General features: G+C 47.7%; 2 protein-coding genes and 1 long non-coding RNA gene across 7 annotated transcripts in view; 2 read left to right on the top strand and 1 right to left on the bottom strand.

Annotated features, from left to right (window-relative positions):
* Positions 1–10,775, top strand: part of Kiaa0753 (KIAA0753 ortholog) — a 50,473-nt gene extending 39,698 nt beyond the window's left edge. Inside the window, exons 17-19 of one of the 2 annotated variants that reach the window (XM_059271112.1) lie at positions 5,244–5,364; positions 5,801–6,025; positions 10,096–10,775. In XM_059271112.1, the coding sequence (XP_059127095.1) occupies positions 5,244–5,364; positions 5,801–6,025; positions 10,096–10,303 (554 nt within the window). In that variant the 3' untranslated portion in view covers positions 10,304–10,775. Of the gene's footprint in view, positions 1–5,243; positions 5,365–5,800; positions 6,026–9,321; positions 9,681–10,095 lie in introns of those variants that run through there. The other variant, XM_059271113.1, reaches the window with a different exon arrangement.
* Positions 230–7,749, bottom strand: LOC131917350 (uncharacterized). Its single transcript, XR_009380659.1, has 3 exons — positions 5,766–7,749; positions 1,013–1,250; positions 230–816 (listed from the first exon to the last, which is right to left on the bottom strand). It is a non-coding gene; the product is annotated as an uncharacterized LOC131917350 (long non-coding RNA).
* A 3,180-nt stretch (positions 10,776–13,955) lies between the features above and the next one.
* Pitpnm3 (PITPNM family member 3) overlaps positions 13,956–27,156 on the top strand; it is a 106,495-nt gene continuing 93,294 nt past the window's right edge. For 2 of the 4 annotated variants that reach the window (XM_059271110.1, XM_059271109.1), the window contains exon 1: positions 13,956–14,123. Coding sequence is in view for 1 of the 4 variants with exons in the window: in XM_059271107.1 (XP_059127090.1) it covers positions 14,041–14,067 (27 nt within the window). In the remaining 3 variants the exon portion in view is untranslated. The remainder of the gene's footprint in view (positions 14,124–27,156) is intronic. The other 2 variants (XM_059271107.1, XM_059271111.1) reach the window with 2 other exon arrangements.

Here is a 27,156-nt window from a genome sequence, read left to right as displayed (position 1 = left end):
CCTGCCTGTATTCTTACACTTTCCTCTCCTCTCTCTCTCTCTCTCTCTCTCTCTCTCTCTCTCTCTCTCTCTCTCTCTCTCTCTCTCTCTCTCTCTTGTTCCATGCCATGCCAGTGCCTGCCTGTATTCTTACACTTTCCTCTCTCTCTCTCTCTCTCTCTCTCTCTCTCTCTCTCTCTCTCTCTCTCTCTCTCTCACACACACACACACCACACACACACACCACACATTTACTAACTAGAAAAAAATTGCATGTAACACACAGATCTTAACCACATCATTTGAGGAGTTTTGACAAATCTGTTTCTTACCCAAACTCCTGTCTAGATGTCGCACACACCATCGCTGCAGAAACTTCCCCTATCTCCTTCCCAGTCAGTGCCCTAACTTTAGGCAACACTGTGCTTTTCAGCCATGTTGACTAATCTAGAGGTTCGAGTAAGTACAAGCTCTTGCTGGAGAATGTGTTTTTTGTCTAGACCCTTCCAGTCAACATAGCATGTTATGGTCTAATGTTGCTTATTTCCTGTTGAAAATAGGAGCTTAGAACACTCCTCACCCACAAATTACTGAATCAGAACACAGATTTATCCTCTTATAGCTGGAGAGATCAGAAGGCTGGAAATGAGTCCTAAAAAGAAGTGAAGGTGCTGGTTCCTCTGGATGCTCCAGATGAGGGTCTATTCCGTGCAATTCTCCCAGTTTGTACGGCTGCCTCCATTCCCCAGTCATGGCCTTGTTATCCAGGGTCTGTTTCTGTGATCAGCCGCTGCCTTTCCTCCTGTAGTCAGGCCTGTCTTTGCCTATTGTAGACACCTACAATCACATATACAGATTACTCTCCCCACCCATCTCATGATCTTCAAGTCCCTTCTGCAATGGAGGTAGCACAGACTCCCAACTATTGATTGTAAACATCTTGGGGTCCATTTACCCCAGTTAGCCCTCTCTCCTCCCCTCCTTATTCCCCTCCCTCTTTCTTCCTGAATAGTACTCTTTGGAATGTACATACCACATCTAATTTGCGTGTTTGCTGGTGGATTTTTATTTGTTGTCTTCTAGTTTGGGGCTATTCAGATAAAGCTAAGGCGCTGGAGAGATGGCTCAGTGGTTAAGAGCATTGTTGTTCTTGAAGAGTACCTGGGTTCATTCAGTTCACAACACCCACATGATGGCTGACAGTAGGCTGTAACTCCAGTTCCTGGGGATCTGGATCTCTCTTCTGGCCACTGAGGCCGCGGGCACACAATCTACACACAAGTGGACGGGCAAACACTTACATAGAATAAAAGTAAATACATCTAAAAATTTATTTTTAAAAAGCAAATAATGAATCTAAAAGCAAGTGTGGTGACAGATTCCTGTCATCTGAAGCTGAGGCAGGAAGATCAAGAGTTCTATCCTGGGGCTGGAGAGATGGCTCAGAGGTTAAGAGCACTGACTGCTCTTCCAGAGGTCCTGAGTTCAATTCCCAGCAACCACATGGTGGCTCACAACCATCTATAATGAGATCTGGTGCCCTCTTCTGACCTGCAGTCATACATGCTGTATACTAAATAAATAAATCTTAAAAAAAAAAAAAAAAAAAAAAGAATTCTATCCTGGGTGACATATGAATCCCAGGCTAGCCTTGCTTACACACAGACCTTGTCTCAAAGAAATCTGATGTAAGCATATTAATATGTAGTCTCTGTGTAGACCATCAGTTTTTATTTCTCTTGGATAAATACCTGAGAAGTAGACTTGCCAGGCCATGTGCTAGGTGTATCAAGCTTTATAAACACCTGCCAGACTGTTGCTAAGGAGGCCAGCGTGGCCACTCCTGTCTCCATGAGTCGCCTTGAGTGCCTCCGGCACTGTCAGTCTTTTCCATTGTGTCCTCTAATGGATCTGGCAGGGGATTGGCTCTCATGGTATCTCGGTTCCACCTTCTGCTAATATCTTTTAAGCTTTATTATTATTTTTAGTTATGGGTGTGTGCCTTCAGGGTGGGAGGTGGGAGGTGGGAGCGCACAAAGGTATTGGATTTCCCTCTAGAGCTAGATCTGCAAGTGGTTGGGAACTGCCAGATGTGCTGGGAACTGAACTCAGGTTCTCTGCAAGAGCAGTTTATGCTCTTAGCTACTGAGCCATCTCTCCAGCTCCTCAATTTCTCTTTCACTTCCTTCTTTTCTTCCTTTCTTTTTTTTTTTGGGGGGGGGGGTTGTTTGTTTGTTTGTTTGAGTCATGTTTCTCTGTGTAACATCCCTGGCTATCATGGAACTTGCTTTGTGACCAGGCTGGCTTGAACTCAGAGATCTACCTGTCTTTGCCTCCCCAGTGATGGAATTAAAGATGTTCGCCACCACTGCCTGGCAGTTTCTTTCTTGATGAATAATACTTTGAACCTTTTCAAGTGATTAATAGCCAATGGTGTATAATTCTTTATGAGACATCCAAAATCTTTTTGTCTGCTTTTTAGTTGGATTGCCCTTTTATTTTTTAATTATACAGATCATATGTATGTTATAGGCATAAGTTCTTGTCAGATGTATGTTTTGGGTTGGTTTGTTTTTGTTTTTGTTTTTGTTTTGGTGTTTTGCAGTGCTGAGGATCGAACCCAGGACTTTGCATATGCTCAGCAGACACTGTACCTCTGAGTTCTCTTCTCAGCACTGCCTTTTTGTTTTTTTAAAGTAACTGCTATATTCACATCGTTGTCTGACTGGTGCTCATTGCTACTTTCTCAGTTATAAAACATTTATTTTCATACCCCCAAAACAACCCTCTGTATGAATCAGTGGTTACTTCCAACCCCCCCAACCCCTGCCCCCACACCCACACCCACACACCACCATCACCACCACCACCACTTGGTGGCAGCCAGCACTCAAGTGGATGTGTTGGAGGTATGTGTTTTCTGTGTGTAGCTTAACTACTTCCTCTCTCAATGATGTTAAAGTTTTAATTCTGTTAAAACCTCAATCAGCCGGGCGGTGGTGGCGCACGCCTTTAATCCCAGCACTGGGAGGCGCAAAGCCAGGCGGATCTCTGTGAGTTCAAGGCCAGCCTGGTCTCCAAAGCGAGTTCCAGGAAAGGCGCAAAGCTACACAGAGAAACCCTGTCTCGAAAAAAAAAAAAAAAAAAAAAACCAAAAAAACAAAAACCTCAATCAACTTTGAATATCTTTTTTTTTTTTTTTTTTTTTTTTTTTTTTTTTTTTTTTTTGTGGCCCAGGGAAATTTTGCCTCACTGAGGTGAGAGGATACTGTTTTCTTCTAGAAGCTTTATGGTTAGTTTGTTTTAGCTTTAATGTTTAGCATTATGGTCTATCTTAGATAAAAGTGTGTGGTTTGAGGGAAAGGCTGGTGATATTCACTTCTTCTAGCGCCATCTGAAGAAAGACTTGCTTTTCTCTTTCACTTTTCAAACACATGCATTTACATTGTGGCTGCAATTGCTAGGCTGCTGTCACAGTTTGGTTGGGAAGCGGTAATCAGTTCTGCTTGTCTCATGTTCGTCTTCCTCATGAAAGAGTAGATGTGGTTGAGCATTACCCCTAATGGAACTTAAATTCAATGCATGTTACATTTGCCTAGAGATATGTAGGAAGTTGCAGGTAGATGCTTGATAACAGCTTATATCACATGGAATTATTTCAAGGTACAAATTTGTGTCATTGTTTTCTAAAAAGTATTCTCCATGTTAAATTTTGAAAGATGGGCCATCTAGCAGAACATGCATGTACTCTTTCTGTGTTTTCTGCAGGTTTTGTGCATTTTGTTGTTACTCAGGGTGACAAACCCTGGCTTCTACCTCATGGGCTAGCAGTTGAATTGTTCTTCTGGGTTTGGCTCATGTGATCCTACCTGTGCAGTACTTTCTCTTATACAGGCTAAACAACCATAAACAAAAATGCTGAGATGTAGTGTGCTTCCAGAGTCTTAAGGGACTGGACTTCCCATTCGAGATGCTCAGTCAGTGAAGCTTATACACATATCCCCAGATCTGAACAACTCGCACATCTGAAACATTTCTGGCCCCAAGTACTTAGAGATACTCAGCCTTTAATGTAGGGCTCTCTCCTTCTGCCCAGCTCTTGCTTGTGAACTCCCACAGCCTGTTCTAGCAGGCTACAGCTGTTTGTCAAGGTGTCTTAACTCTCCCAACTAAGCCCCAGGTTCATTGAGGCCTAGAGAATTTGTCAGTCAGTCATGCCCCTATCGTGGCTACTGAAGATAAGCAAGGACCCTTCAAGTGATTGTGTAGTCAGACAATGGCATTTTACCATTTTTTGAGTTGGAGGCAGAGGAAAGGGATGTGTTTTACTGATGGTTTGGCCATGGAGCACAAAGTTAGGTTTTTTGCACACACCCACACAGACATACACAATTCTATTTTTTTTTAAAGAGGATCTTTTTAGAACACTAAGAACTGAAGTGAGTGTCAGACACTGGTAATTCCAACATCATGAGACCACTGTATGAATCTAGGCAACATGCTTTTGGGCTCAGGTACATTACAGAACCAAACATAGAGTGATCTTAGGGTGATGTGGTGTCTAGTCCTTTTCTCTCAGCTCTGTGAGTAACTGAAGATTGATTGTACTCGGTGGTAACATTTACAAAAGCTGACCTTGGCAGTGTTCATTCCTGACAGTGTGCAGTCACCAGCATGGATGGGCATCAGAGAAAGTATCTTGCCTGAACAACTTTACTTGAGTGACGGGTTTCTTTCTTCCACTTGAAAGACATTTAAAATTAGAAATCATCTGAAACTCAGGAGAGCTCTCAAGTCTGCAGGTTGTAGTTAATAAATTAATATTTTGATTCTCATGCAGATTTTTTGCAACAATGTCCAGAGGCAAGTCAGATCCCTTAATTAAGTGGCTTTCTTCTTTCTGAGTGGCTTTCTTCTTCTTCAGTAATCAAAGCATTTAAAGGTTAAAAAGCAAACTTTATGACTTCAGACTCCTTGACTGGCAGCTGGGTCCCAGTGAAATGGTGTCTCCTGAGGCCTTTCACAGACCAGGCAAGGAGTCTCGTCTGGAGCTAGGGAGCAGTGCTTGTTTCCGAAGACTGATGTTTGGTTTCTCTATAACTTAAGAATTCGCCTTGTGTTTGAAGCCACTCTGCACCAAACCCCGCCTGTGTCTTAGTGTGTGAGGAAGATGGCTGTGACTTCCTCACAGTTCATTAGCTACTACCTCACTCTTAAGAGGGACACATTTTTGACATCAGTCATTTTATGCCTGTCCTTTCTAGACCAGAACAACCCAGCAGTAAGTGAAAGACCTTTGGCTCCCCATCCAATCAAGATCACTAAGACAGCAACTCCCAAGGATCCAGCTGTGAAAATCTTGTTAGAGAGGCCCTGCAATGCCAAGTAAGTGGCAGTACATTGTGATTTTTTTTCTAGTTGGTGGCATTGGGTGTAGTTAAATTCTGCATCCCTTTAGTTCCAACAGAAATTATTTGGAGCAAGTGAGTTCTTGCAGACTCTGAGGAGTCAGTAAGACAGTGGTTCTGTGGTGGGCATTGAACATTTGCATTGTAAGGAAGCCTCCAGAACCTGGCAGCATTTAGCTGGCTTTCACGCTGGCATATATGAGTTGTGCTGACACTTAGTGGGAGTTTTATTTCCTCCTGCTCCTGGATCAGGAGCGCCTACAGTGTTGAGGATTAGTGTGATTGGAAGAGAAGTGGGCAATGATGTAGGATGCTGAGTTTTGTTCAGTATGAGGGGGACAAACCCTCATGGTACAGGAACAGCTCACCCTTGCTTACATTTGGATGCCTCCATCTTTCTTGTGTGTTCTCAGCTCACTGGATGAAAGTGTGGGAACAGAGGAGGAACCAGAGAAAAGAGAGGCCCCCTTTTCCTCCGTCGGAGAAGATCTGCATCAGAAAGAAGGCCGAACTCCCCTCTTCGTCCCTCCAGGGATGCAGCACAGCATTGGTGATTACTGTAGCCAATTTGAGCAGTTCCTACGGATCATATCTCATGAGGCTGTAGGCTCCTTCAACCCATGGCTAATAGCTGAAAGGTCAGTAAAATTTCCGTGTCTCTTACAGGCCAAGGACCAAATCTTAGACTTAAGAGGAGCTGGAGAAAGGACTAGCTGAGGTCTTAATCATTGCTTTGGGGTTCCAGTGGCTGCTCATGGCTTGGCGAACAGGCTCCTCTGTGAACTGCTCTTCTTCTGATACAGGAAGCCATGAAAACATCACGGGCTCTGCCACCTGGAGGAGCAGAGTGCCCTGCAGTTTCCTCTCAGGCAAACTGTCAGGCCAAGCTCAGGGAGCCATAAAATGTTGGAGACTGGGGGACTTAAAACAACAAGAATGTCTTTTCACAGTCTGGAGGCTGGGAGTTATCTAAGGTTCAAGTGTCTGGTGGGTGTCCCCTTCCTGCTCTGTCCTCTGGTGACAGAGGTCCTCTATCCTCTTGGGGCACTGTTCGCGTCATGAGGACTCTCCCTTGTGACCTCATTTGGACTTCATTGTCCTTCAGGCCCAGGCATCATATGGAGTTAGGGCTTCACATATGAACACAAATACTCAGGTCAGGGCTCAGTTCTTGACGCTGTTGTTGAGGCTTGTACTCCTTCAGAGAGCACAAGTGTTGCTGGACAAGAAGTAGCCATTATCAAGTCCTCATGTCGGAGACACACTGGCCTTGACAAGCAGCTAGCTTCTGACTGCACTAGTCCTCATTCACCTCTCTCCTGTACCTCCAAGGACCTCCTCCAAGTACTGCTTTAGTACAAGTGCAAGGTGGTGGTTATCCTTGAGCAAAATAGTAGATTGCTTGTATCTTTCTTAAGTTTGAAACATGCTTATTTTCATTCTTGTATTATATATTTATGAGCTTTTGATATCCTGTACTGCTTCTCCTTAAGTTATTGGAGCCCATGTGCTGCCCTGGGGCAAGGTGTACACTAAGAAAAAAGACTTAGGACTTCAGGGAACCTGGATTCCAACATGGGACATCCAGAAAAATGGCAAAACCATTTCAAAGAAATTGCGCTTGAGCATAGGAAGCAGCCAGTTCAGATTGGAAGAGGAAGACTGGGCAGGTCAGGAAGGATGTTGCTTTGAGGCAGAGTGAAGAAAGTTGAAAGGAAACCCCATGCCATATGCCACCTGCTGTGCCAAGTGAATGAGAAGTGCCCTGTGTTTCCTTCGTAGTTTAGTGGAGAAGCAGTGGTAGGAATATAGAGAGGGAAGCAGATACAAAGACTGGTCACTTGCAGAAAGGACACATTTCTGCTTCCAGAAATGATACACATGGTGATTTGAACTACCTCTCCCCTGAGGATAACTGTTAATAGAAAGGCTGGATTAAAAATAAAATGTATACACTTGACAGCATCTAGGTACTAATGAGGTAATAAAGAATAACTAGGTCAGGACCGTGGAGAAGACAGGTGCTCAGCCCACAGTATGGTACTGAATGGTTCACTCTGGATGAGAACACATCCACAGCCTCCTTAGGTCAGAAGACAGAGGTTAGAATCCAGAGGTGCAATCTTACTGCCTTGTAAAGTTTCTTTACTTCATTGTTTGTGGTCCTGGTGTCGAATCCAGGACCTTGTACGTTCTAGGCCAGCCCTCTACTGCTAAGCTACATCCCCAGACCTTTTGTTACTTCTGCTTGAGGCCTTGAAAGCTTGCATTCTCTGCAAGTACAGGCAACCTGGATGTATAGGTCTTCTTACGGACTGTACTCAATGCTACATCTTCTCAGTTGCCAAGGTGACTCTGGATTCTCTTGTTCCCCAGGCTCCATATGTAAACAAACATGTATTTTCTCTAGAGGAAAATCATGTCATCATGGGAGACTTAATATATTTCTATAATTTTTCAAAAGCAGTGTCTAGTTTATAGTGAAAATAGCCAGACAAGAGAGAGAGACAATAGTTAACAGCACATCCACACCAGCTCCAAATAGTGAAGCTGTTTACAGACCCAAATAACTGCCTGTGTGGCCATAGAAATAAAAGACACAACTCAGAATTTTGCCAGAGGACTGGGAGCTCATCAAAATCCAAACATACATCCAAAGATAAAAAAATATACTTTCTGAAAGGAGGAATGTATTGGATAGGCTCCATCGCGAATTAGATACAACAGAAGAGAAACTTGGAGGCTTGGAATGTGAAACAAAATTCAGATATCTCCAGAGCGGTATAGAAAGGCAAAATTAAAGATGAAAAGTAAAGACAGGAGGATTGGGAACATAAAAGACCAAGCAGTATGGTCTAATATATGTGAGGTTATGGTCTTTGAAGGAGAGGAGAGGAAGAAAATGAGTCTGAAACAATATCCAGAGAGATAATGGCTATCGTCTCCAAAGGAACAAGTCATGAAGACATAGGAAAACAAAACGTAGGAAGTCTGAAAATATCCCTGTATATTTACTTATTAATTATAGAGGGAAAATAGTGATTCATAAGGAAGAAGCCTGGCAGACATCACCACAACTGAGTGGTCAAAATCAGCAGTCATCAGTAAAGGGAAGAGCACTTAGGGGACACAGTAGCCCTCTTTTGAAATCTGTTCCAGAAATATGTAGCTGACAATGATTGTAAGGGAATACTAGACAACTCCAGATATGAGGACAGTGTAAGAAAAAAAAAAAGAACTTTACTCTCAAGAAATGTTATGGTCGTGAAAGGGAGACTGAGGAACTTATTTTAAATGAAAGTAGTCTAAAGAAACATGACAACTAAATAGCCTAGATTGGATCCTGAAAGATAAAAAGTTTTAATGGCATTATTTGGATGATTGGCAAGGTTTGAATAAAGTCTGTAGGTAAGATTAGCTAATGGTTTATAGTGATGTTACTACAGCTGTCTGCATGGTGTCTTTTCCAGGACACACTGAAGTTCTTGAGGGATACCAGGTCTGCAGCATACTCTGCAACAGTTTTAAATGAAGAAGGCTGTGTATTGTGTGTGCATGCATATGTTTATATAGAGACATCTGGGATTTGGAGGACCTTGCCCTTTCCCACAGAGAAAGCATGCACCTTCGCTGAGCTAGGGCTGGGCTGTGGCCAGGCCATTTATTTCCAGTCACCTCTAATATCAGCATCTCAAGGGTGAGGGGCCATTTGTCTTTTGGTGCTTTTGCAGGACTTGGGGGATCTGGGTGCTACCATCTTAATATCTGGGAGAGCCAGGCTCCTCACCTTCTTTTTCTTCTCCAGAAGTATCTTCACTCTTCTGGGCTTCTAGATCTCCACACAATTTCCAAGTTGATTTACTAGGTTTTCATGAATACTGAACAGCTCCGTGTTTGGCTGCCCACGCCTTCAGCTGTGTCCTTTGTCTTCCAGCTTTTCAGATGAGCTGGTAGATGAAGCCCTGGGGGCCGTGGCTGCGGAGCTGCAGGATGTGTGTGAAGACTATGCAGAAGCTGTGTTCACCTCAGAGTTCCTAGAGGCTGCTGCATGAAAGCTGTCCAGGCAGGGCCCTCATATCTCTGGAGGAGAGACAGCACCATCCTGTGTCAGCCCATGGGGAACCTTTGTCCTCAGCTGTCCACTGAAGGGAAATGCCAGTGAGGTCATCCTCACTCTGTATTCTCTCCCTGTCTTAGCAGTGGTTCTGGAAGTTACAACAGGGTGGGTTATGTTTCTTAGTGCCTGAGGAACATGAGAGGATTATAATGAGACAATATTTTCAGAATGTGTAATTTTCCTGCTGAAATGGTGTGTTCATTCCTCTGACTCAGTTTGAAGATCAAAATGTTTTGAAAGATAATGGATAAAGACATTTCACATATGAATCCCAACTTCGGTTGAACCACAGGGGAGGGCCGATCAGTGCTAACCCAAGTGCAGTCACTGTCTGCTCCCAGCACCTGGCTCCTGTGGTAAATGTGTTCCTCACATTGTCACTGGTGCTGTCTTGTGAGGACACCTGTTCCTACTGGGTGGCAATCAATATGGAATGCAGAGTGTAGTGATGCCACCAGGCCTCTGCTCAGCAACAGTAGGAGTGGGCAGTCCAACACACGGGCCAAACACCTTCCCCAAGGTTTACTTCCTAGGGGATTTTTCACGTTTTCAGTTCCTTGGAGTCATTTATTGCTGTTTTGATACATGCAGGTATGAAAAGCATTTCTCTGAATGCAGGAAATTTGAGGCTAGGAGAGGGCAGACCTTCCCCATGCCAGTTCACTCTCCTGGAGGGCAGAAGGTCCTCTCCACACCACAGAGCATCCCGTCTGAAGGAGGGAGCCAGGTGGGTGACTGGAAGACTTTTGGACTCTCCAGGGGACCAAAGATGCCCATATGGCCTTTTGAAGGCGCCTAGGTCCTGGTGCTAAGGTTTTCAGAAACTCTGAATTGAGAAAAAGAAGTGTGTATAAAAATAAGGCAAGTGCCTGAAAAAAAGTTTGCCTGGGTCAGTTATTTGTGTGAGGTTTGGTGAAAGAAATGGAAGAGCAGAGGGAAAGGCACACCCGAGGACTCAGTGAGTCTGGCTACTGCAGACGCCCTAAGCAGCCTCCCGTGATTGTTCCGAAGGTATCAGAAGTTCAGGTGATGAGTTAAGATGCTTGGTCACACTTATTTATACAAAACTGATTTTGTTTAATGTTTTCTTGCTTAATGTTACATGACCTCAGAATGTGAAGGACATCTAGGGTTCGTAGTCTGCAGTCTGGAGAGTTAAACGTGCACTTGAGCCTGTAAAGCACCTGTCATTGGTAGTGTGAAGTCGTTTGTGTGACAGTTGTTACTGTGCTGATTTAAAACAAAAATAAACTCAGTATTTTAAATTGTGATCATGTCTGTTTGAAATAATTTACATCTCCTTTTTCCCACAGGCAATGTGAAATGGGATTTACAGAAACCACTGAGAATACTTTTGTATTTGATATGAACATAGTGGACTATTTGCCACCTCAGAGAAAAATAAATGCTAATAAAACCTAACATTTATTGAGCACATACTAGAATATTGCTCTAAAGGTGTTCCCTGCACTAAATTAATGCTTGTGTACTCTGTATGAGACAGGCACCATCATATCTCATTAGCAGATGAGAGTGGGAAGGGAGAAATTGGGCCAGCTAGTCTGTGTTCATGGAGTCACTCACTCCCAAGAAGATTACTGTGTCACTCAGTGCCTGCTCCTGCCTCTCCTTGTCTCTAGTGTCCTAGACATTGCTTCTGGAGCAGTGCCTTTGCTAAGTACTTCTTGCTGAGGCCTGTCCTTGCTGGTGACCTGCTGCGCCAGGTGACCCCCACTAGCTCAGGTGGATGAGCGAGCTTAACCTCTGCCTTGTGCCCAGGGTCTGCTTCATAGCCCAGACCCTTGTGGCTCTTGGCAGCCACAGTAAGACACAAAAGTAAACCACAAGAAATAAGAATTTGGAAATGAGAAGTAGATCCTCTGACTTTAGATGCTCCTGCATACAGCCTTATAGCCAGACCACTAGAAGTTTTGCTTTGTGAAAAAGGGCTGAGCACATGTGAGTCATTCTCTAACTCCCTTCGGTTTTCTCAGGGCCTGTTCACAGCCTGTTTTAGAGAGCCATGCGTGAGTTGAGTATGTTTGTGTCGCCTGAGCTCCCCGAGTTTGCTGAGATGTTTGTGTGCTCTGTAGTGTTCCTTTCCGTAGGCTGGCTTTCACTGCCAGACTGTGTCTCACCTGTTTAGTCCTTGTCTCCTGTGAAGACTTGAGGGCAGGAATCCTTGTTGCTTGTTGCTCTGTAGGTTCATTTGAATTAATGTACCGGAGGTGGATCACACCCAGTATAGTCCACAGATAAGTGTTGGCTTTGTGTGACCCTGGCAGATGGCCATCTAGGAGGGTGCACATTGGTCCCTAGGGTCTACTGATGTTGGCTTCCAACTCATTGTGGAGAACTTGTCTCCCTCTACCTAGACTGGGGGGGAGGGGTGCCCCAGTTGCTCCTGGGCCTTAGTCAGGCTGCTCCTGTTAATTGGATGTGGGGCAGGCCCAGGGCTAGAGAACTGAGTGGGGTCCAGGTGGCAAGGTGACCCCTGCCCCTTCTCCTTGGTATGGTCACCCTTCCTGTACCAGGGTGGTGTGCTGACGGGGAACAAGGGTGATGAGAGAAAGTTTGCACCCTCCTCCCTGCACTAGGTCCAGGTGCCTGCCTCCCTGAACTGGGGAGCTCCAGCAGAGTGAGCAAAGGGGGCAGGGGACACAGTGGCCACAGGCTGCAGGTGGAAGAGCCCAAGTGAAGCAGAAGGACCACATGTAGAAGCTCCTCTGTCCTCTGAGTGCAGTTAGTGTGTTAGTTTGACACTGGTAGGAATTGCCTGCAACAGCTGAAAACCAAGGTGTACCCTTACTATGGCTCCTGGTCACCGTGGAGGCACCCTTTGGAGCAGTGATTCTCCACCTTCCTAACGCCGTGACCCTTTAGTGCTGTTTCTCATGTCGTGGTGACCCACAACTATAACATTATTTTTGTTTCTAATATTGCCACTGTTATGAATCATGTTTTCCAACCGTCCTTTGGGGGTCGCAGACCATAGGTTGAGTACCGCTACTTTGGAGGGTTCCTCTAAGCAAGCCCCTGCTTCTTTGGGCCCACGCAAAGCAGAAGGCAGCAGTGATCTAGCTGTATGTTCTTACCACTGCTGACCTCGCATCAGCTCTCAGCTGGTGCTAGGGCTGTCTCTAGTCAGTTTCCACACGGGTGTGTATTTCAGTAGCCCACAGTGTGGGCCTGGGTTGGAGGGGCTCCTGTCGGGCATGCTGTGTGCGTTTACTCTTGGTCCTTAGTAAGGACCCCTCCAAAGCTAGCCTTGCTTCCTGACACCTGTGAGCAGTCCATCTTCTCCCGTGGGAGTGCCGCGCTGAGTCCCCTCTCCAGCCTGCCAGGCCTCTAGCCTCTAACACAGGCCCTGCTGTGCTTTCAGCAGTCCACCCAGGACCTTGTGTGTGTCTTCAGTCCAGCCAGAGCTTGCACACACCCTATTAGGTGTCCCCCTTGCCACTGCCCTTCCTAGAATACTGAGTGTGCGCAGTCTGCCTCACTGGCCTTTATTTTTTTCCCCCCATCAGCGTCTCATGTATCCCCAACCAAGAATGGCCCCGGAGAAGACCTTAGCATCTCTCCCTTCAGCGGACCATGCTGCAGCCTCCTGCCAGGGCACTTGTGCACAGACCACCGCAACAAGAGCCAGCCTCTTCCTGGTAGAATCATCCATTCCCCTGGCCCGGGGTCCTCCAGCTTTGGTCTCTCCCTTTTGCACTCCAATACCATAAAGTTCTCTGTGGGGAGCCTCCGAAGTCCTGCCCTGTGGTTTCTGAAGCACCTTTGCACTATCCGCAGGCCAGCCGTGAAGCATCATGGCGGCTTCTGGGGGCAGGGCTGAGAATCGGGAGGCTCATCACCTTTTGTGCTCTGACAGCCCTTCCATTACACCACACCCCTGCTCCCAGGCACTGTGGCCCTTCGCTTTCACTGCAGCCCTCCACCCTGTCCCCTTCTGCGTTTGCTCTTTGGGTTTCATACCTACACTTGCCAGGCACCCTCTCCTCCCCCTATCTCTATCCTAGTCCCTGCCTCCCTCCCCAGGATTTTTCCTCCTCAGCTTTTCCCAAGTATCCCCCCCCCCCCGTCATGTCCACTCCTCTGACTTCCTGGTCTTGGTGAGGTCTCCTAAGACCTCCCATTCATGGCCTCCAAGTCCCTAGGCTGTACTGAGAAGCCCCCTGTATGTTCCTGCCCCCCAGCTTGGGTGAAGCCTTCAGTCCCCCCAGTCTGCCTCTCAGTGCCTGAGAGTTCATGGGCATGGGGAATTCCAAGGAGCTTCTGGCTCAGGAATCTGTGTTCCAGGGGGGCAAGAGTACTCAAGTCCTCAGGCTCACCAAGTCTAAGCTATATTTGACCTAGAAAAACTTGGCAAACACTGGTTACTCAGGTGCACACAGGAAGCAGGAACCATGGAGACTGGGCTAGCTACTAGAATGTTTGCAGAATTCTTCAGGACCCTTAAGACCTCCCAGGAGAGTCACAGCTCCAAGGTACTCTGAGAGATCAGAGGGTTTTCATCATCACCGATACCTAATGGAGTTATCCAGAGCAAGAGCGACTGTATGTGTGCTTGGGTTTACCACCAACTCACATCTGCCCTGTCTTAAAACTCCCAGGTACCTTTAGATATGTGCTGTTCTCTCTCTGGGTCATATAACAGCCCCTTGTGTACCAGTAGTAGTTCAGGTGGTTGAAATCCCCTGTAACTCCCATACCTTAGTTTCCTAGTCTGTAATGTGGACAAAAAAAAATGATACCTGCCCAAGGTTATTGTGAAGATTAGCGGATAATATGGCCATGAAAACAGAGACCAGCACCTGGCTGTAAGTTCTGACATTTAGTCACTGTTAGGTTTCTTACAGAACCTGTTAGGAGAGAGCCTTGGCATGCACCAAGCAGCTGGGCTCAGAATGTGCTCCTGGCCTCTTATGTTGCTTTTTTCTACTCACTGTCCTGTGAGGATCCTTGCCGTGTCCTTCCGTCTGCACACCTGGTAGTGCTTCTCCAGCTTTGTCTTTTTCTGCCCTGGGCAGCACATCTGGGGCCTGTCCAGCTGCTCTGCTGTCCTGCCTCAGACCCACACCCTTGTCTAGGCCCTCAGGTTCACCAGAACTTTCTAAACTGGATCACAGCCTTATGCAGTAGATGCAGTATCAGTTGTCCCATTTTACAGATGGAAAAATCGAAGATTGATTAGGGCCAACTAGACAGAATGACAAACCCAGAAGCATCAATCTTCATCTTTCACCTCCAGTTCCAGTTTCCATTTCATTACAGTTGTCTGGACGCCAGGGTCCAGGGAAGGGGACTGCAGTATTTCAAGCCAGGCTTGGTGACAGCTGTTTTGTGATTGGACAATCTCCACCTCACGTGGCTTCAGTTTCATCTGTAGAATGGGTTAATACTCTCCATATCTGTGTTAGTGTGAGAATCAAATGAGGTGGAGGAATTATAGCACTTGGCCGCACCCAGGTGATAGAGTGACTTGATTGTCACTTCTCTTACAGAGGCCAGCTTCAGGCAAGGTCCAGCCTAAGCGAGAAAGTAGGGGACAACGGAGGCAGATTAAGATGGAGAGGACGAAAATGGTACCAGCAGCTAGACTAGAGTATGGGCTCTGTGGCAGGCTGCCTCAGAAAGAAGATGTATGGCCCCGTCGCCTTCGTCAGAACCAAGCACGGTGGCAGTCATGCGGCAGGGCCACAGTAACCACTCGCTCCCACTGAAAATGAGGACTGCACTTGGATTTGACAGCTAGTGGATCTAAGAGTCGTCTACTTGAGAGCTCAGTGGATAGCGCGTTTGTTCAGTGGGGAGCTTGCTCAAAAGCCTCAGGTTCGTTCCCCAGCACCAAATAAACAGCACATTAGTGCACACCTGTAATCCCAGCACAGAGGAGCTGGAGACAGGGGGATCAGAAATTCAAAGTCCCACATGGAGCCACATGGGTACCAACAGCCCATTTAGCATTCACTGCACAAAGACCTTCATTTCCAAGATGGGCCCTGGCCTATGTCATTGGCATTGGCCACTTCCAGTAATGAGTCACATTCCCATTTAATCCCTGTGCTCTGATGGGTCAGGTCAGAGACACCCGTCCTCTAGAACAGAGGATGGCTCACTGTCATCTCAATAACATGGACTGCACCTGGGTGGGAAACGCGGACAGGAGGGGTCGATGGCAGCCAAGCAAACACAGCCAGGAAATGTGAATGAAGCGAGCTAGCTCCCTGGGGGAGGTTGTAGCGCAGGCACTTGGCACAGGAAGACCCAAGGTTCAGTTCCCAACACACAAGCAAAACAAACACACCATTGTCTCTAGATGAGGTAGCAACAAATCACAATTTGTGCTAATGTTAAAGTTCACTGTGTATATAGAAACACCAAAGCAGGCAGGATGAAAACGGAGCTGAAGGAAAAGGAAGAAAAGGAGGGATTCATTTCTGCTGAATGAGGACGGCAGTTGGTTTGAATTAGACCTTGAACAGTAGATAGTTCAGACTGCGCTCATCGAGAGAGAGGGGAAGGGCCCGCCAGCAGAGGGGACTGCACAGACGAGGCTCTAATGTCCCGAGGAAGGTAGACACAGGTGTGGATGTACTGCATGGTTCGGACGGCATGGGTGCTGGAGGGCTTCAGCTGAGGCCTCTCCACAACATCTCAGTGCAGGTGAACAGGAGAGCTTCCTGGACTCGGGAGGCTGGCTGGAGAGTAGGCGGCAGCAGTGGCCTCAGCCTTATTCATTTTTTTTTTTTCCTTCTGGCAAGGAATTTCATCCAGCTTCAAGAAGATGCCCTTGAACTGGAATGGGCAGCTCCCTCCACCCGTGTCCCTCTCTTCCCTTGAAAGCGAGGTTTGCCCTAGATTGCCCTCCAGCTCTCTAATCTTTATTCCAGGTCTAAATGGGGGAGTCTACTGGGAGCCCCCGGGCCCTTGCCAAGTGCTCCATCTGTGTTAATCAATCCTTCTGAAACCCAAACCGGCATACGCTCCAGCCTCACAATAAATGTGGAAAGAGTCTGTAGGCGCCTGGCTTTTATGGCGAATGAGAAAATGGATTGAGAACAATGGGAACTGTGCTAAGAGTGCCACAGAGGGGCTGATGCTGAGGACTGAGTGGCCATGTCAGGGGCAGGTAAGCCGCACGGCAAGGCCCTGCGGGCGTATTCTGTCAGCTCTCTGGCTTGTCTGCTCTGTGTGATGGAGGAGTCCTGGCAATTATGAGACCTGCCCAGTCTCTTCCCAGCCCTCCCAGCCTTTGTCACCCATTTAGGTGGCTCTCTGGCCAGCATTTGCTTTCGGAAATTCCAGGCATGTGTGCTAAGCGCAGGGTCACCTGGATAGTCAGGTCTTCATGTCCAGGCCGGGGCTTTGGGACCTGTTCTTTCTCTGTCAATGTGTCTGGTCCTCCTTCCATTCAGAGCTGGGGCCTGTTACGGCTGGGAGGCTGCTGCTGCTGCTGCTGCATTGTCTTATGATCTGTATGTGTGACAGGCCACCTGAGCCTGAGGGACAGGATGCTGACCAGAGAGCTCCCCAAAGCTTTTAACTAACTGGTAGCTGTTCACAGCTCCTAGTCAGGAGCAAGCCCCGGATTCTCCCACATGGACTCCAGGGACTGTTTCCATCTGAAGAAAGGGATCAAAGCAGGAGTTATTGCTAATCGGAAATGTCAAGATCCCTTTCAAACCTGATCACGCCTGGCATGCTGGGGCACACCTATAATCCAGCTCTGTGGGAGGCTAAGGCATTAGGAGTACAAGTGTGAGCAAGCTCAGGCGACACCGAGTCCATGGCTAGTCTGAACAGCTTTGGGAGACCTCGTCTCAGAGGTGAAACAGGGATGAGGTAGAGCTCAGGGGTAGAGCCATTGTCTAGCACATGCAAGGTCCTAAGTTGAATGGTAGCACTGAGGAACAGACAAAAATCTGGTCAAAGCCCTGGATCCCTAGGGAAAATCACAGGTAAATACACATTCAAATAGTCACATAAAAATAACCACATCAGCAAGCGGCGGTGGCTCACACCTTCAATCCCAGCACTCAGGAGGCAGAGCCAGGCGGATCTCTGTGAGTTCAAGGACAGCATTGTCTACAGAGTGAGATCCAGGACAAGCACCAAAACTACACAGAGAAACCCTGTCTTGAAAAACCAAAAAATAAACAAACAAACAACCACACATATACACAAGCACATGCGTGAATATATGTGTAACATAAATACACATGTGTTCCTTTATACACACACACACACACACACACACACACACACACACACACACACACACGCATGGATGGATGTATGGCCTTGTCTGCACAAATACATGTACACATAAGATCTCTTGTCCAGTTTTAGGGCCTGGGATCCCCAGGTCCAGGCAGGCCAGGTCTCAGGTTATGCACCCAGAAGCAATGATTCCAAGTCCTGGCTCCACACCTTCAGCACGCTGAAGTTATTTATGCATGTCCTTTGCACCAAGCCTTTTCCAGTATCCTACCCAGAAGTGGGGGGTAGGAGGCGTTATTACCCTCTTGTCTGCAGATGAGAACAAAAGCCCAGAGTGGAGCAGGACTCCCAGGAAATCACAGAAAGCAGTGTGTATGTGTGTGTGTGTGTGTGTGTGTGTGTGTGTGTGTGTGTGTGTGAGAGAGAGAGAGAGAGAGACAGAGACAGAGACAGAGACAGAGACAGAGAGAAGACCTCCAGTCTTCTCAGCTTGTGGCTGGTTCCACCTCACCAGCGTTTCCTCTGACTGGTTAGCTATTGCTTATTCTCTATGCATGAAACAAAAACCAATTCATACCCCCCACCCCAGGAATTTATAATGCTTTCACTCACGGGGTGAAGGGGGAGGGCGAGAAATCCACTTCCTGGTTGAGGTCCACAGGATCTTGGCCTAGTGCTTATGGTTAAGATGTGTTTCAGACGCTTGCCTCTGAAAATCCTAGATGTTCCTATTTCCCAAAGAGGAACTATTTCAATGTCCTGATATTGAAAACTTCACAGCTTACAGTAGCCCCAACGTGACACCCACAGCCCTTTTGCTGGCTTGGCTAGGGTGCTGGACATCTGGAGGCCAGGACCCTGTGGCTGCCGTTTCCTGTGGAGGTACACTAGATCCCTTCCTGCCAGGTGCGCTGCTGAGTGCCTACTGCAGGTTCAGAGTACCTGGCTCAGCTCACATGCCCACTACAAGGGGTGTGTGTGTGTGTGTGTGTGTGTGTGTGTGTGTGTGTGTGTGTGTGAAGGGGTGGGGGTGGGGATGGGGGGGGCCCGCTGTGTTTCCTGAAGCTTTCTATAACCTTTAACCTTGGCAGGGCTTTGAGGGGTTGTTGGGTCTACGAGATGAACCTACCCCGAGTGTCTTGTTTGGAATTCATGGTGTTAGTTCCCATCACACTTTTATTGGTCATGGCTGTACTACTCCTTCCATATTATAGCTCCTGGATTTCCGGGTCCCCAACCTGGGATGTACTCATCCAGTCTAGCATTGGCTAACCAGGCCTGGCCTGAATGAGCAATGAAAAAATGATGTTCCTTTCTGAGCCATTGGCTTTCAGATCATTTTAGGTCTGGTGTATTATTACAGTGGGGGAGAGGTGCTGACTGGCCAAGACCTTTGTTCAAAGAAAAGATGGGTGCTATTCTTGTAGCTCCCGGCTCTCTCAAGCTGCCTCAGTTCCTGTCTACTTTCTAAGCCATTCCTTGGGGTTTCCTTTTACTCTCGAGAGAGACCCTGGCAGATTGCTTATAAACTCCCTTTGGACTCCTGGGGCCTGAGTCTATTCCTTACAATGGGAGCACATTTGGACTTCCTATGACTCCTGCAAGCCATGCAGCCTGAATAGTATACATGAGCCATTCCCTGGCAGCAGGGGCTGGAAAAGAAACTTTCTTTTGGGCATAGAGAGGGAAGAAAGGAAGGAGGGAGAGGAGACAGACAGACAGTTGCTCCTCCACTGTGGGGTGTGTGTGTGTGTGTGTGTGTTGTATGCACATATATTTACATATGTGGGGGCAAACGGGAAGTTCATGTGCTTGTGCATGTGGAGTACCAAGGCTAACTTTTGGTATCTTCCTCAACCATGCTCAACCTTATATATGGAGGCAAGACCTCTTAATTGAACATAGAGCTCTCCAATTCAGCTCGTCTAGCTGGCCAGCTTGTTCAGGGGTTCCCCTGTTTCTGCTTCTCAAATGCTGGGGTTACAGGCAGTCCAACACAGCCAACATGAGTGCTGGGAATCGAGTCCAGTCCTCATGTTTTCCTGCTGAGCCTTATTGTTTGAGATGACGTCTTTCGCTGAACCCAGAACTCACCAACTCAGCTCTACTAGTTGCCAGCCCCAGCGAACCTGGAATCTCTGCCTGCTCAGTGCTGCTGTGCCCTAGAGGACGCTGAGGACCGGAACTTGGATCCTCATGCTCACACAACAAAGCACTTTCCTGGCAGAGCTGTCTCCCCAGCACCGGGTTTGTTTGGTCTTGTTTTAAGGCCACCTTATTACCTGGATCTCAGCTCCGTCAACCATACATCATGGTACTGGGCACACCGGGCTGGGGTGGGATACGGTGGACAGCATCAGGTTATCCTTCTGACTAGTCAGCTCCCTCCTTAGTGTCGAGGAGGCCCTGCCTACAGGGGATTCCCTCACCAGGTGCTCCCAGCCTGTCCTTCAGCACACGGTCCCTCCCCTCTCCGCGTCCCTTGTAAATTCTATGACTGAAAGGAAAAGGGCCGACGAACACTTTCCTTTTTAGCCTTTGCTTTCTGCCCTTGGAAACAGATTTATATAAAATAACCAGGAGGGATTTCTAGAACCACATTTCTATTCTCCAGCAGCCTTTCTGTGCCAAGATATTTCCTTGATGGACTGCAATCCTTCAGCCTGCAATTTAATTGGCACCTGCTTGGTGAAATGTCCCCCACCGAGGCTTGCCAAGCGGCTGGGAAAGGGCTGTTTCCATCTCCGTGATACCGGGAGTCCCTGGGGTGTCCTTTGCCTCGGCATGTAATCTAGTATATCTTTAATAAGTGGAGTCAATTCACTTTCAAAACCCTTGTAAAAATGCAGCCTTTTAGTCATTCTGACCAGAAGCATTCAAATTGCAATATGAATAGATAGCCCTGCAGCCCAGGAGATCTGCCTGGGAGACCAGCTTGGCAGTTACATTGATAGCCCTGGGAGGCCTCTGCCCAGACAAAGGCAGTCACATCTGTGCTCCAGAGAATCCTGCTGACTCGGCGCCTCTACCTGCCAGAGCTCCTCCCTTGGGGATTCGGAAAACCACAGGATCGTATCTGAGCTGCCAAAGCTCTGAGAAACCCGTGGGACCAGAGGGCTTGTAGCAAGCAGAGACAAGGAGGCGTACGATACAGTGGGCTACAGCTGAGGCCGCGGGGGAGCTGGTGGCAGAGCTCCAGTTTCTCAGTTTCCTGCAGTGTGTGTGTGTGTGTGTGTGTGTGTGTGTGTGTGTGTGTCCATCTGTCTGTCTGTCTGTGTGTCTGTGTGTGGCACAGGTGTGGAGATCAGAGGGTGACTTCCTCTTCAGATTCTGAGGCTTGAACTCGGGCTTGAGGAATTGTGCTTCGAGTGTGTTTACCTGCTGAGCCATCTCACTGGTCCTCCTGTCTTCTCCCCTTCTGTGGTTAGAAAGTGAGCGTGGACACCGGAAACTTCAAGTTTGCCTTCTTGCCCTGTCACTTATCACAAGCTGTGGAGTCTCAAGAAAGATGTGGAACCTCTCTGAGCCTTGGTGGTCTTAGCTCTAAATGAGCATGGTCAGAATGCCCATCTCATTCTCTTGATGTAAAAGTTGAGTCAGATAACAGAACACTCCTAAAACATGACCTCCTCACCCACAGACACCTGCTACTCTACTGTTTTTGTTACAGAAAACTGTGTTGTTACAGCAAGGGCTTCCCAGCTGGCAGTGTTAGGGAACCAGGAGTCTCCCTCTAGGTGAAGGGATTTCTTCCCTGACAAGCTTTAAGGTGCTCTCTCTCTTCTCTATCTTATGCACACTGGGCCAGGACTCTGCCACATACCCACACCCAGCCCTGAGATTCATGTTTGGGTTTTGCTTTATTTTTTTTCTGAGTCAGGGTCTCATTTATCTCAGGGTGGCCTTGAACTTAATGCATAGTGGGGGATGACCTTGAACTTCTGATCCTCCTGCCCCTACCTCTGGCTTACATCCTGGGCCTTTACACATGCTAGGCAAGCGCTCTGCCAGCTGTCTCCATTTCTGTTGTAGAGAATATCTTTCCATTATGACTGCTGTTCAGACCCTCCATGTTTCTCCCTCTTCTCGTAAAGATTTGTAGTGGGTACCATGTATCCAACATAGAGAACGAAGACATTTCTATCCTGGGGCTCAATGAGGCTGCAGCCATAGCTAGCTCTACAGGAAACTCTGGCTCCGGGTAAAGGGCAGTGGGGTCCTGGGCTCTGGGTCTTTTTGTCTTACAACCAAATGGAGACCAAATGCCCCAGTTGCTTGTGGAAATAAACCATGCATGTCTGAGTTCTTTCACATGGGAACAGGCCAAGTGCAGTCGGCATTTATTACAGTATCACATATGAGATCGAGGTGATCCCTGATCTTTCTGTGCTTCAGTTCCCTTATCCATCCAGTGTGAATGGCCCTTAGATTGCTGTCCTTATTACGCTACTGTGTAGAATCCTCAAAGGTTTTTTGGAGAAAATTAGAGAAATAAAAGGAAGTACATCATGCAACAAAATTGTGCCAGGCAGTGGTGGCGCATGCCTTTAATCCCAGTACTTGGGAGGCAGAGCCAGGCGGATCTCTGTGAGTTCAAGGCCAGCCTGGTCTACAGAGCGAGCTCCAGGACAGGCACCAAAACTACACAGAGAAACCCTGTCTTGAAAACAAACAAACAAACAAACAAACAAAAAATTGTATGCAGCTGACAAAAGGAATAAGACAAATCAAATGTCCATGGGGCTGGCATTCTACTGCCCAGCATGGTGACTATGAACAGTGTTGGCATGTTTCAAATTAGCTACAAGGGAAGATGTTAAGGATTCTCACTACAAAGAAGTGATACGTGTTTAAGGTGATGGATGTGTGATTATCCTGATTTAATCACTGAACAATGTATACACGTCTCAAAACATTATATAAATGTCAAAAAAAAGACAACCTTAAAAATAATATTAAAAAGAAGGCCAGCAAGATAGCTCAGTGACTAAAGGAATTTGCTGGCAAGCCTGTCGACCTCCATGGTGGAAAGAGAGAACCCACTCTGGAAATTTGCCTCCTGATCACTTTGGATGTGGCATCCGAGCATGTAAATGCTCACACACACTAAATAAAAATGTACTAACAACATTAAGGAAAAGAAAAAGGAAGACACTATCCAATGTGATATCCTTATGAAATGTCTTTTTTTTTTTTTTTTTTTTTTTTGAGACGAGCTCTCATTGTATGTCTCTGGTTGGCCTGGAACTCATGGAGATCTGCCTGTCTCTGACTCTTCCAGAGCTTGAATTAAAGGCATGTGCCACCACGCCCCACTGTCTATGTACTGTCTTAACACTTGATGGCATGCATATCTATGGGGGAGGCTTTTGAAGTCAGACTGGAGAACATGCCCATTTCAGAGAGGCTCCTTAGAGGGAGGAGGGGATTTAGTGGCAAAAGACCAGTGGTGAGAGATGCCAGGCTGCCAGAAAACACAGTAGACCCTGTTCTTCTCAACCATGCTCATCTTGGGTAAAAACAAAATGACTTAGCAGTTCTTTGGGCCTCCAGGATCTCCTGGAGACCTCCACTCTGTGCCCCTGTCTTTGACAAGACTAGTCAGAGCTAGAAACAATGAAGGATTCCAGAGCAGCAGAGCCAGAGAGAGGCAAGCCTTACCTGAGGCAGGTGGACGGGAGCCATGGTATGTGTAGATAGCATAATATATATATATATATATATATATATATATATATATATATATATATATGCTGATAAAGCCCCATCTGTTACACTATCTATTTACATAATCTGATAGTGACTTCTGCCCTGGCTGATAGTGCTGTATTAGTAATCACCCCCCCTCCAGTTATGTATTATTTCTTCAGTACCTTATCATCTACAACTGTGTTTGTGGAGTTTCAGCATTCTAGAATTCATAGTAAATAAATGGTGTGTGTGTGTGTGTGTGTGTGTGTGTGTGTGTGAGAGAGAGAGAGAGAGAGAGAGAGAGAGAGAGAGAGAGAGAGAGAGAGAGATGGGGCAGGACAGGGAGAACTGTGATCTCAGAGCACCTGGAAGTGCTCGTTCCATCACCCTGTGCTGCCAGGCACTTCCCAGGAGTGCAGGGTAGTAAGCCAATGCTGCTGTGAGTTTGGGATTTTTTTTACCCAACACCAGGGTAATAATTTGAAAATAACAGGACGGTCTGGACCTTAAATGCAAAAACACAGGGCCACCTGCAGAAGAACACAAGGGGGGGGGGTAAAACTGTGGGTGTCATTTCCATGGGCAGGGAAGAGGGGTCCTGGCAGAGCCAGCTGGACAGTATGAAGTAAGTTCTCTCCCTACCATCCTTCAGCTTAGGACTGCTGCATCTCCCTCTGCCTCCCCCAACACCTGCTTTTCTTGAAAAACTAACCCATCACCTCTTGAGACCGCCTCTCCAAAATCTTACCTACCAGCACCACTCACTCTATGGAAGTCCACAAAGGTGGAACAGATCACAGTTTCTGAAGAAGCGGCAGGTGGAGATGGTTCACCTGTTACTGGATGCTGGCTGTGTAAGCCAGATGACCTGAGTTTGATCCTTGGACCCCACATAAAGGTAGAAGGCGAAAAGTGCCTCCACATGCTCACCGTGGTGTATGTGGCATATGCCGGAATAATAGAAAAAAAATTAAGATTTTTACATTTATTTATTTGATGCCATGTGTATAAGTGTTTTGCCTGCAGGTATGTACATGTGCCATGTGCATGTGTGGTGCTCACAAAGATCAGAAGAGGACATCAGATTCCCTGGAATTGGAATTATAGTTTGTGAGCCACTGTATGGGTGCTGGGAACCTAACCTGGGTCCTCTGGAAGAGCAGCGAGTGCTTTTAACTGCTGAACCATCTCTCCAGCCCCACAAACAAATGTACACACACACACACACACACACACACACACACACACACACACACACAAACCTGACGAAGTTCAGCTCAATGGGGTCTTCCTTCCTTCCTTTTCCCTTTCTTCCTCCCTTCTTCCCTTCTTCCTTCCTTTCAGCTGTCCTTCAACTCTCAGGATGATACCCACATTTGGCCAGTTCAACAGACTCAGCAGGTTGTTGCCAGCATCCTTTGAACACGCTGAGGAACAAGCTGCATGGGCTTCTAGTGTCCACAGCTCACTCTAGTGAGAGCAGCATGAAGAAACCCACTGATAAGACAGTGCTTTCGGCCTGGTCTTTGAGGTAGGGGCCTGTCTTGTCTGCAATCCTCACACCCCGGGATCTCGGGGTTGACATTAGGGGAATCTTCCTGTTTCCTCAGGAGCCCCTGGGTACCACAGGCCTTCCTTATAGCATCTGCCTTGAGGGTAAGGCCATGGATGACCACATAACTCGGGAGACGGCCCTCATGATGGAAACTGGGACAGGCATGGTTCTGCCCTTCCTGGGATGAAGTCGATGGACACGCACAGTAAATGAGTCCTAGCGGCCAGGAAGGAGAAAGAAAGACACAAGGACAGGACGCTGTGTCCTGAACTCTAGGCAGAATGGCCAACCCGAAGACCCCTCTGGAGGGAAGGGGGCTGCCAGTGGACCAAGGATAATGATGTGCTAGTGGCAAGGTCACGGGGTGGGGTGGGGACTGTGGGGTGGGGGTTAGGGGGTGGGGGTGGGACGGAGAAATGGGGCCGTGGAAACCTGGAAGTGGGAACACAAGTCGGGAGCATGGGAGAGACTTGGAGAAAGGGTACCAGCCTAGATATGCTTGTTTGTCCATGCTTATCTCATCCTCTTGGCTGTGGCTCATAGCCCCAGCTGCGAAGACCACTGTGAGTCGACATGCACCTGCCGGATGGCTCTCTGCCTCTTGGTCGGGTACACTTTTGCTAACAGGCATGATGGGCCCCAAGGCCACCCTCCACTGGAGTCCATCCCAGAGTGACAGAGGCAGATCATGTGATCAGGTCATCATCCTGCCCATGGCTCACTGTGCTGTTCACGGAGTTGCCATCGGTGAGTGGAGCAGAAGCTGTGCCCTAGCCCAGATGGTGTGGTGATGCCCAATTCTACCAGCCTTTACAGCCAAGTCCAGACAGAAAAATGAGCTGGGCCCAGCCTGACTCTCCTTGTAGTCACACTGGCTCCCAGTTCTTGCTTATCATTCCAAAGGCTTGAATGCCATGTCTCCAGGACTGATCTTCAGGCCTGGGATCCGGCTAGTTGAGGAATCATCTTGACACCAGCTTCTCCTGCCCGCCTGCCTGGAACTGTGCCATTGGACCACATCTATGCCTGAATGTGGGCTGGGCCCTGTTCCCTTTCCCCAGTTCTCCAGATTTTAATATTTTGGGGCTGGAGAGTGGCTGGCCACCATGATGGCAGAAACAATGAGAACTCAGAGAAGGAAGCCCCGGCCCAGGCACCCTCCCACTAGGAGCTGGAGGCCTGGGAGACACCACTGGCTCAGGCTCCTCCCTCCACCAGGCAGCGAGGTCAGCTGCTGCAAATTGCTAGTTATTCTTTTCTTCAATTAAGGACAATTCTTCTGATGCAGGAAGTTAACTCCCACCAGTTAATCTAACGGCCTTGAGTCCCGATGTGTTTGCTCTGTCTGAAGGCAGGGCTGAGAAACTGCCTTGGCTGCCACTCCAGGTCTGTGTGTAGAATAGAAACTGCTTGAGAGGCCAGGCTGTGCAAGCTGGGCCTGCTGGGCTCCACACCCACCCCTCAGGGAAGCTTCTGGCTGTCTGGGGTTGCAGGGAAGTCTGCTTTCTCACCTGGCTAATCTGGTTCATTGTCATTCCGGACGAGGAACGGAATGGGGAGGGTATCCTGTGAGGTGACTTTGCAAGTGCCCATCTGCTTGGCACCTCACCAGTATGAGCCATGCCCCCTGCCCTCAAGGTCATTAGTTTAGGGTTTGGGATGGCCAGACTCAGAGAAAAGAGGGTCTGAGGGGCTCCTATGGAGTACCACCTGTAAGCAGATGTGTTTTCCTGGGTCTGTGCGTCTGTGAATGTGCACACAGGTATTCATATACACATGTACTCATGTACATGTATGCGGGCATGTGCTCATGCACGAATGCGCCAAGGCCTGGGGGTGGTGCTTAAGTCCAGCTGTGTCCCTTTTGTGACTGGTTTATTTCATCATCTGTAGTCAGTGGTATCCACGGTCACCACTCATGTGTCCATAGACCAAGTGGCCAAATTGAGACATTGTACAAGCTGCTAGGCCTCTGAAACTCCCACAGCCGCAGGGGAGTGTGAGGACAAGGAGACCCAGAGAGATAGAGTACGGGCCTGAAATGGAATTCTGTAAGACCACGTGCAGTGAGTTTTCTTAGCCTGTTTCCTCTGCGTAAACAGGGGATGACACACTACCCCTCAGAGGATACATCAGGACTTAACAAAAGTTCATACAGAAAGCCACATACAGACTGC

The sequence above is a fragment of the Peromyscus eremicus genome, chromosome 8a (genome assembly GCF_949786415.1).
Source record: "Peromyscus eremicus chromosome 8a, PerEre_H2_v1, whole genome shotgun sequence".
Lineage (NCBI taxonomy): Eukaryota > Metazoa > Chordata > Mammalia > Rodentia > Cricetidae > Peromyscus > Peromyscus eremicus.
The sequence above is the reverse complement of the archived record's forward strand: the minus strand, read 5'-3'. Positions and strand labels throughout refer to the sequence as shown.